The sequence below is a fragment of the Triticum dicoccoides genome, chromosome 5A (genome assembly GCF_002162155.2).
Source record: "Triticum dicoccoides isolate Atlit2015 ecotype Zavitan chromosome 5A, WEW_v2.0, whole genome shotgun sequence".
Lineage (NCBI taxonomy): Eukaryota > Viridiplantae > Streptophyta > Magnoliopsida > Poales > Poaceae > Triticum > Triticum dicoccoides.
In genome coordinates, this window is record NC_041388.1 from 427411463 (window position 1) to 427421864 (window position 10402).

Sequence of the window (10402 nt, forward strand, 5' to 3'; positions counted from 1 at the left end):
GCTGACGCCGCCGTGGCCTCGCCGCGCCCGGCGTGCCCCGCGCCTATTGGTGCCCGCCCTGCTCGCCCCACTGCGCTGCGCTGTTGCTGCCGCCTCTCCCCGCTCGGCTTACGAGCCGCCGTCGATGCTCGTCGCCGCTTCACTGCTGCTGCCTAATGCTACTACTGCTCAGCGCCGCGGCCCCTGCTCGCCTGCTGCCGCCGCAGGGTGCCGATGGAGCGCCGTGGCCACCGGCCTCCCCCTGCTCCGGCACTGCGCCGGTTCTGCCCGCCCATGGGCGTGTGCCCATTCGGGTGGCGCCCGTCGCCTGCACGCCCGACCCGATAGGCCTATGGGCCATTGACAAGGCCCCCCACCGCCCCAGAACGTTTTAATTAAAAAAAGAAGAAGAAAAGAATTAAATAATAATAATGATAGTAAAATTAATTAATTAATTAATTAATTAATTAAGGAATTAATTAAGTTAATTAATTATAATTAGGTTAACCTAATCACTAATTAACCTAATTAACTGTTAGTTAATGAAAACAGTGTATGACGAACGGGACCCACATGTCAGGGTTGACCTAGTCAACCCTGTTGACTGCTGACGTCAGCATGGCATCATGCTGACGTCATAATTCCATTTTTCGAATTAAATAATTAATTGATTAAATTCCAGAAATTAATAAAATCTTTAGAAAATCATATCTTTTAGTCCGTAACTCGGATTAAAATATTTTCAACATGAAAGTTGCTCAGAACGACGGGACGAATCCGGATACGTAGTCCGTTCGTCCGCCGCACACCCCTAACCTATCGAACCCGCAACTTTCCCCCTCCGGCTCCTCTGCCCGAAAACACGAAACACCGGGGATATTTTCCCTGATGTTTCCCCCCTTCGCCGGTATCACCTACTACCGCGATTGGGCACACCTAGCATCGTTACTTGTCATGTCATGCATCGATATGCATTTGTTTGCATTGTAGTCATTGTTTCTTCCCCCTCTTCTCTCCGGTAGACTACGAGACCGACGCTGCTGCTGCCCAGTTCGACTACGGAGTTGACGACCCCTCTCTCTTGCCAGAGCAACCAGGCAAGCCCCCCCCCCTTTGATCACCAGATATCGCCTATTCTCCTCTATACTGCTTGCATTAGAGTAGTGTAGCATGTTACTGCTTTCCGTTAATCCTATTCTGATGCATAGCCTGTCATTGTTGCTACAGTCATTGATACCTTACCCGCAATCCTATAGGCTTAGTATAGGATGCTAGTATTTCCATCTGTGGCCCTACATTCTTGTCCGTCTGCTGTGCTATACTATCGGGCCGTGATCACTTGGGAGGTGATCACGGGTATATACTATATAATTTATACATGATACATGTGGAGACTAAAGTCGGGTCGGCTGGTGGAGGACCCGCGAGTGGATCTTTGTGGCGGAGCGACAGGGCAGGTTGAGACCACCTAGGAGACAGGTGGGCCTGGCCCTGTTCGGCGTTCGCGGATACTTAACACGCTTAACGAGATCTTGGTATTTGATCTGAGTTGGCTACGAGCTTATACGCACTAACCATCTACGTGGGAGTAGTTATGGGTATCCCAACGTCGTGGTATCAGTCGAAGCACTTCAGACGTCAGCGACGGAGCGGCGCGCGCCGAATTGGACTGGAACGCCACTAGGCTAGGTCTGCTTTCGGCCGCCCTCGCAACGTGCAGGTGTGCTATGGGCGATGGGCCCAGACCCCTGTGCGCTTAGGTTTAGACCGGCGTGCTGGCCTCTCTGTTTTGCCTAGGTGGGGCTGCGACGTGTTGATCTTCCGCGGCCGGGCATGACCCAGGAAAGTGTGTCCGGCCAAATGGGATCAAGCGTGCTGGGTAAGTTGGTGCACCCCTGCAGGGAAGTTAATCTATTCGAATAGCCGTGATCTTCGGTAACAGGACGACTTGGAGTTGTACCTTGACCTTATGACAACTAGAACCGGATACTTAATAAAACACACCCTTCCAAGTTCCACAGACAACCCGGTGATCGCTTTTCCACAGGGCGACGAGGGGAGGATCGCCGGGTAGGATTATGCTATGCGATGCTACTTGGAGATGCTACTTGGAGATGCTACTTGGAGATGCTACTTGGAGATGCTACTTGGAGATGATACTTGGAGATGCTACTTGGAGGACTTCAATCTACTCTCTTCTACATGCTGCAAGACGGAGGCTGCCAGAAGCGTAGTCTTCGATAGGACTAGCTATCCCCCTCTTATTCTGGCATTCTGCAGTTCAGTCCACCGATATGGCCTCCTTACACATATACCCATGCATATGTAGTGTAGTTCCTTGCTTGCGAGTACTTTGGATGAGTACTCACGGTTGCTTTTCTCCCTCTTTTCCCCTTTCCCTTCTACCTGGTTGTCGCAACCAGATGCTGGAGCCCTGGAGCCAGACGCCACCGTCGACGATGATCCCTACTACCCTGGAGGTGCCTACTACTACGTGCAGGCCGCTGACGACGACCAGGAGTAGTTAGGAGGATCCCAGGCAGGAGGCCTGCGCCTCTTTCGATCTGTATCCCAGTTTGTGCTAGCCTTCTTAAGGCAAACTTGTTTAACTTATGTCTGTACTCAGATATTGTTGCTTCCGCTGACTCGTCTATGATCGAGCACTTGTATTCGAGCCCTCGAGGCCCCTGGCTTGTATTATGATGCTTGTATGACTTATTTAAGTTTTAGAGTTGTGTTATGATATCTTTCCGTGAGTCCCTGATCTTGATCGTACACATTTGCGTGCATGATTAGTGTACGATTGAATCGGGGGCGTCACACTAGGCCAATACCTGTTCATTGCAATGTGATATAAATAATCTAGTACACTAACTCATGATTTACTTGTCCACATTAATATGATTTCTCTCAACTCCACCACAAATATTCTATCATATATTCTAATACTTACCCACCCACCTTAATATTGCGCCGCAAATACAACGCCATTCTCACTGGATGTGTTCTCTCAACTCACCATCTGGCAATCGCCGATCTACAAATGTCCCTCACTCCACCGTTCGTCACCCCCATGTCGTTCCACCCCTTGCGCCACCCTGGATTTCGAACATGTTTGTCCATTCCCTTGTCTTGTGCATGCCACCCCACCCTATGTCCTGCATTTTTTTTAGGGTGTGGGAAGATCTTAGCCGACTGAGACTTAACGAAATCTCAATCAAGTGACACAAGATATAAAATTTTACATGAATCTTCACGTAAGATGTCATGAATATAACATCGACTGAGAGTTCCTTAAGTCTCAAACTGAGATTTAGCAATCCCCCTTTTTAATCAAAAGAGGGGTTAATCCCTCTGGTTCATTAACGAAACCGAGTTTTACACAAGTTCACCAAATAAAACAAGTCTGACCGATTGCCACCATCTCAACATTTGAGATCAGGCAACTAAAACACATGGCGTTGAATTTTCTTTTTAGATTTCACAAGGATCTTGCACTGAACTTTGTACTAGAAACACAAAGGGCTGAATTCTATATGATTTTTTCCTAAGAATTTATTTGTACTACATCTCATAGGGTTTCTAGCATCCAGTCAAATCTTTTTCAAAGAATCCTTTGTTTTTTCCTATGATGCAATAAAAAAACCAAAATTCTATAGGATTGAGAGCATGACATTTCATTCCTACATTTTTCTACTCCCGCATTTTTAGAATTCTACGAATCAAAGACGCCCTACGTTTGCAAGCCTCAAATCGTGGGCCGGTTGGGCGTGTGAGCACCACCTTGCCAACCGAGCTAGGCTCGCTCCTCCTATGCAGGGAGGTCACACATCTGGACAGGGAGCAGAGCGGCAAAGTGTAAAATGTTCTGAACAATATTTGTAATACAGTTTGCGTCATTTATGAAACCTGGACAGTGGGCACAGCACAGCAGAAAATCAGGGGATACGATCCTGAACCGTAAAGTTGTGTTTGCCACAACCAATCTACGGCGAGGCAACGAGCAGCTTCACTCTCTCTGGTCTCCTATCATCTTCCCAGCAGATCCTTAACTATTTCCTAAAATATTCAGCAGTCACAAGGACAATGACATAAGTATAAAGCACTGTCCACTGCCGCTCTGCGCTCTCGACTCATTCGTTGGCAGCTTGAAAATGACGGAAAATATCAGGAAGGCGGTAGGTCTGTCCCTCCACATCCTGCAGATTTCCCGTCTTCCGGTGGTATTCGATGCTGTCCAGAAGCGTCTCCTCCAGTGCCCTCGGCTTCCAGCCCAGATCACTCAATTTTCCCGACACGATCGGCGTGATACGAGAGTTCTGATGCACATCAGCCTTGCTGCAAAGAGCAGATAAGAGTCATTCAAACAATAGTAAGAATGTGCCATTTGACACATCCAAGGAACACATGATAAGAGAAGAGACCCACCATTTTACATAGTTGTAGTCAGGGTACCTCTTCTTTAGAAACTCCAGCATAGCCTTTGCGCTAATGTAATTCGGTGCGCAGATATACCTCCCAGATGATTCTGGTTTCTCATATACCAGAAGCAGGGCATCCGCCACATCACGGACATCGACTATGTGCCACAGCATGTCATTCAACACATCAGGATCTCCTGTGATAAAATTTTCAGAACTCACAGAAGTCAATAATTAAAGACAGGTAATTCTCCAACATGCTGTCAAGAGGATGAGGTAAAACAATAGAAACAGAATAAGCAATACACGACATTATTAACTGTCATAACATTAGCCTTCTTCAACATCGCAGATGAGTTTTGGCAGTTCGGTTCTCTGAAGGAAATTAAGGGCGTCCTTAGAGCACAAGATTCTAAAACTCATATACAGAAAAAAAAAAGTATGATTGAATGTCATGGCTTCTCAAATCATGCAGCAAAAAAAGGAATTTGCAAAATTTCCATAAGGGCGAGAGGAATTTTTCCATGAGGTCTAAGCACATGGAAGAAATCATTCATATTTTTCTATAGATTCAGCTATTCTATAGTTTTGCAAAAAGAAAAGGTATTCTATAGAACGTCCAAAAAAGCATTCTCATAATGTTCCTACAAGCACATTCGCTTTGTGACTAAATAGGAATATTTTCTAAACAAAATAGGAAAATTTTCTATAGGGTTTCAATTTCTTCCAAAATTCCTACGTTACCAAGAGGGCCTGACAAGTGGTTTAATGAGTTTCGCCCACCCAAAGAAATGATTCTGTTTTTGTCAGATAAGCGATAATCCTACACGCCAACAATAGAAAGGGAAAAATGAATTAATGAGGGCACCTTTTATGACATAGAGAAGGAGTTCGCTTGTAGTATTGACAACACGTTGCAATTGTGGCCCCAAAACAATACAAGGGCATACTGTAACAGCATTTAGCTCGTTCTTCTCTGCATATTCCCAAACTGTCTCTTCAGCAACAGTTTTAGCAAGACAATACCAGATCTGCCAACAGAAATTGCAAAGCTTTGAGGGCAGCCCTCACATGTTACAACCATTTGTAGTCTCTAAGTAATTATCGACTAATGATGAATATGTTAGAAGTACAAACGTGTTAGTTAGGGATTAAGAGAGATAGAGATAGATTTGGTTTAAACCAACAATGACTTGCCTTGTACTCCAATCCTCTTCCCATGTTGTACTCCTATATATACCCCCATATAAGGGTTAGATCAATACAACAATACAATAATCATCCTACGTTTTCCATATAGTATTAGAGCGGTTAGTCTCACGACGCCGATCCTAGGTTCCTTCCCTACTTCCGCAGCGCGCCGCCCCCGGAGAGATTAATCTTCTCTCCCGGGGGCGCGGCACTCGATCGATTCCGTAGATTAGAACAATTCCTTAGATTAGATCAATTTCAATTTTTGAAATTCCTTAGATCAGTTTTCTTAGCTACAAATAAATCGCGGTGGAAAAATATAGGGTTCCGCAAGATGCTCATGACGGCGGAGCACGAGTTGGATCGATTCGTCCAGCGACCATGAAGCGCATGAAAGGACCCGGCGACTCTACACGCATCTGAGCAGATCGGCTACCATGTTGGTTCATCAAGCCAGCTTCTTCGCGCTCACGTACACGGCAGGAGCGGCGGTCTTCCGAACGAGCCGGCTTCTCCAACAAATCTTGGGCTCGCGCGACGGCGCGGTTCCTCCAAACGAGCCAGCCACCAGCACACACTCGGCGATCTCCCGGGCAGTACACGGCGCGTCCAAGGCTGGCGTCCTCCAAATTAACGAGCCAGCCACCAGCGCACGCTCGGCGACCTCCCAGGCTGTACGCGAAGCGTCCACGGCCGGCGTCTCCGAACGAGCTGGTAAACTGGAGATCCAGCGGCGCAACGCAGGTCCGCCTCCATCCGTGCGTACAAGCAGCGGTCGTACGGAGTTTGGCTATGACGCAGCCAGAGGACGTGTGCCCCAAGAGACGGACATGCATCCATGCGTGCATACCCTATGCACACGGCAACATGAGCTAGGTTCTTCAGGTTCCATGTCATCTCGAGACTACATATGGACCAGGCGATCAACCCGACGCACCAGTGCCTCGATCACGGGAGGGTCTTGCACGCGGCATCGACAGCTTAGCCACACGTCGACACCTTCATCAAGCCCGGCTTCCAGCACGGGACATCGGGAGGACACCGGGGGCTACTCCGATCTGAGGTGCTCCCGTGCACGAGTCCAGGACGCGAGTACATGGTGTCCAGAAATCAGGCATGCACGTTGATGTCATGCAAAGCTACGATGGGATCTCCGCGGTGGTTCAGCTTCACGCGGCAATTCTGCTGCTCCGCACAGGTTCGTCATCGACATCCCGTACCGCATCATGGCTTCGTTAACACACGTGCTACAGACGACAGCGCACCACCTCCAGCACCGAGCAATCTGCAACGACGCCCGCGACACCATCGTCTACACCGACCGCTACATCCCAAGCCGAGCTACATCATCTTCTACATGGCTGCATCGACCGTCGCCGCCGATCTATATATACTGCACAGCTACACCGACGCCTCTGCACCGAGCCCAATCTCTGCATTGAGCTGTACGACTACGCCAGGCTACGAGCCAACATACTTCTTCAGCATGATACGGCGTCGACAATTCGTTGTCACGAGGGACACCTTCAAGCGACACATCGTCGACACGCCGCTGCGACGCTATAGCCGACACTTCATCGCCAAGGTCTTCATCAACGTGGTCTTCACCAACATCTTCGTCAACACACCGCCGCCGCCTCGTCCACAAGATGGACACCTAGCGTCCTTTGACAGACTTTTCTGTAAGATGTGACCTCGACGACGGCAATGACCGCGTCACGACGACGGCATCGACCGCGTCATCCACGACGACATGACTGCATCGACACGGCGTCACTATAGTGACCACCCCTACCCGGCCACATGGTTCTGGCAAAACCGATGTGTGCTCGATGGGTTTCCTCCGGTCCTGGCAAAACTGATGGACTCATCGCCGACGGCACCCTCTGACATCTGCAAGGTGCATCGTCCACGTCTGTAGCTCCGTCATAGCGCATTTTTTTTGCGCCTCCGGCTTTGTGCGGTTTCATCATCCATGATGACTACACCATCGACCACGACTACCTCGACCACGGCTACATCACCATGATCGGTTACCTCGACATCGACATTAACGACTTGGTCTACAGCAACACATCAGCAACAACTCCAGTAATCAGCGTCTGTGCCGTCACCAGCATCCACGCCACTCCCGTTGTGACTGCGGGAGGGAATAGAGAAGAGTCAAGGGAGGCATCAGAAGGGGACGCAGTCACCGCCCTAGGTGCCCATCAGAGACGCAGTTGATGATGGCGCAACGGAGAAGACAGCGGAAGCGCAAGACTTCAAATTCAGTCGCAATCGTCTGCTTCACTCACGCTACAACTAAGGAGGGATGTTAGAAATACAAACGTGTTAGTTAGGGATTAGGAGAGATAGAGATAGATTTGGTTTAAACCAACAATGACTTGCCTTGTATTCCAATCCTCTTTCCATGTTGTACTCCTATATATACCCCCATATGAGGGTCAGACCAATACAACAATACAATAATCATCCTACGTTTTCCATAGAATACACTAATATGTTAGGGATTAACAAAAACTCGCATGTCAAATCTTCATGTAAAGAAATTAAAGTACTCCCTCCATTCCTAAATATAAGTCTTTGCAAAGATTCTACTATTGACCACATACGGATGTATATAGATGCATTTTAGAGTGTAGATTAATTTATTTTGCTTCGTATGTAGTCCATAGTGAAATCTTTATAAAGACTTATATTTAGGAACGGAGGGAGTATATGATTACCTTCAGCAAGTACATTGGGACTAAATTCCATTGTTATATCAACAGGCTTAGCTTCAGCAAGTATGTTGTGACTGAATTTCATTGTTCTATCAGCTAACAGTTCTAATTCTAACATTACTAACCTCATTGTCCCGGCAAACTTTTCTGTCCGACCAGCAACTCTCGTCTTTGGGTTTACCCTGAGGCCAGTTGGGATCATAATGAACGGCAGCAGTGGATGACACCACCACAACCTTCTGAACCTTCAGAGATGAACAAACCTCAAGAATATTTAAGGTGCCCTTCACGGCAGGCACCATGACTTCTGACTGCATGGTTATATTTAGCACAACGTTAGTAACAGACCATCAAGAATCTGCAGTTTCCAAATTTTGGATCTCAACGAGATTTTACAGTGCTAGTAAGGCAGTAACAACTTGTAATCGTCTCTGACAGCAGTGAGTCACTTTCCACTCTATTACTCTATTAAGTGAGCACACTTATTAAAATGCTGATCTAATAAGCTCCTACTCCACAACTGTTGGATACACTTATATCGACATCGACAGCAGTGCTAGATTCGCACCCAGAAATGAAAGAAAATGGCAAGTCAAAATCCAATTGCAAATATTTCTGACGGTACTGCTGCTATGAGAGAGACTCCATCTCCAGGGTTGAACAACGAATAAATCATGGGAACTGTGTAATTTTTGTGAACCAAAAACACACGGTAAATTGGCCTCGGAACTAAGTGAAAATCGACAGATGTGTACTAGCCTCAGGATCGGCGATCTTATCCGCAGGGACGGGGGAGGCGACATGGAAGACGCCCTCGCACCCCTCGACGGCGGCCGCCAGCGCGGCGCTGTCCAGCACGTCGGCCTTGAACAAGCTCAGGCTCTCCGCCGCGCCGTCCAGCTGCATCAGATGCGCGTTCTTCTGGTCACCTGAAACGGGACCCCGGCATTAATCACCAACCAGCGAAGCAGGCAGCAACAGCAAGAAGGGAGGAGGAGCGGCCGGATCAGGCGCGCCGTGCATACATGGGTCGCGGACGGTGGCGTGGACGGCGTAGCCCCGGGAGAGGAGCAGCTTGACGAGCCATGAAGCGATGTACCCGCCGCCCCCGGTCACGCACACTCGCGGCGACGGCGACGGCGACGGTGGTGCCATCCTCCTCCTGGATGGCTCGCAGCTTGCTCGGCTTCAACAATTTCTCCACCCACTTGCCTGTAGACTCCACGGCGCTAATCGACGTTGCTACGAATACCAAGGGCACCTAAAAAGACGTTGGGAAGCAAAGTGACGCACATGTGGGATCAGGAGAAGTAAATTACTTAAAGCCACCACACATTTGTGACTAGGGCACTAGAAAACCGCCGTTTTTGTTGAAAACTATAAAAATCAATCAACACTGCGGCAAGTAAGTAACAAACCATATTAATTCAAAACCTACCGTGTCTAACAACGAAACTGACGGGTGAGACATGTCTGTCGGACTGATGTGGCAAAGACTAGTGCTACTCAATGTATTGACCTGCTGAGGTGGATGGGGTCACGCCTATCAGCCATACATTTTATTTCCCCTCTCCTTCTTCTTTCTTTTCTCTAATTTTCAAAAATTTAAATAATGTCAAACATCAAAAGTTTTCAAACATTAAAACAAAAATGTTTGGTTTGTGCCAAATACGGCACATGTAATTATAGTAAAGAAAACACATTTTTAGTGCTAAAATGCTCTAAAAATAAATAAAATAGAAAATGAAAAAATAAAAGAAAATAAAATACAAAATAAAAAAAAACAAAAAAAGATAGAGAGAAAAACCCTCTAATGCCCTGGGCCAACCGGCCAGCTGCAGCCCAATTGGCCCATCCGCCCACCCCACTCCCCTTATCCTCCCACCCGGACAAACCCTAACCCCCACACACCCACTTTCTCCCCCACGTCGCCCCTTCCCCTCTACCCCGATTCGATCTGGATCGGGGTCCGACGTGCCCCCACCACTCGACGTCGTCGTCGGAGACCACCACGTCGGAGCTGCTCCTCGCCATAGTCGCTCGCCTTCCCGTCGTCCTTGTCCTCCTCCCAAACGACCTCCACGC

The 10402-nt window shown here is 48.1% G+C and overlaps 1 protein-coding gene across 1 annotated transcript; it reads right to left on the bottom strand.

Moving 5' to 3' along the window:
- Positions 1–3824: 3824 nt before the first annotated feature.
- On the bottom strand, positions 3825–9789 carry LOC119302065 (cinnamoyl-CoA reductase 2-like). The gene is made up of 7 exons (XM_037579083.1): positions 9756–9789; positions 9343–9578; positions 9077–9246; positions 8443–8628; positions 5269–5431; positions 4408–4597; positions 3825–4317 (listed from the first exon to the last, which is right to left on the bottom strand). The coding sequence occupies exons 2-7, from the start codon at positions 9470–9472 to the stop codon at positions 4113–4115; spliced, it is 1044 nt and encodes a 347-aa protein (XP_037434980.1). The 5' UTR covers positions 9473–9578; positions 9756–9789; the 3' UTR covers positions 3825–4112.
- Between the last annotated feature and the right edge of the window lie 613 nt (positions 9790–10402).

Bases quoted from the DNA above. Each gene is read 5' to 3' on its own strand.
- LOC119302065 (XM_037579083.1), bottom strand. From the start codon at position 9,472: ATGGCACCACCGTCGCCGTCGCCGTCGCCGCGAGTGTGCGTGACCGGG. The intron at 9,247-9,342 runs GTATGCACGGCG...GTCCCGTTTCAG, and splicing joins CGCCACCGTCCGCGACCCAT to GTGACCAGAAGAACGCGCAT. The intron at 4,318-4,407 runs GTGGGTCTCTTC...TGCTCTTTGCAG, and splicing joins GACTACAACTATGTAAAATG to CAAGGCTGATGTGCATCAGA.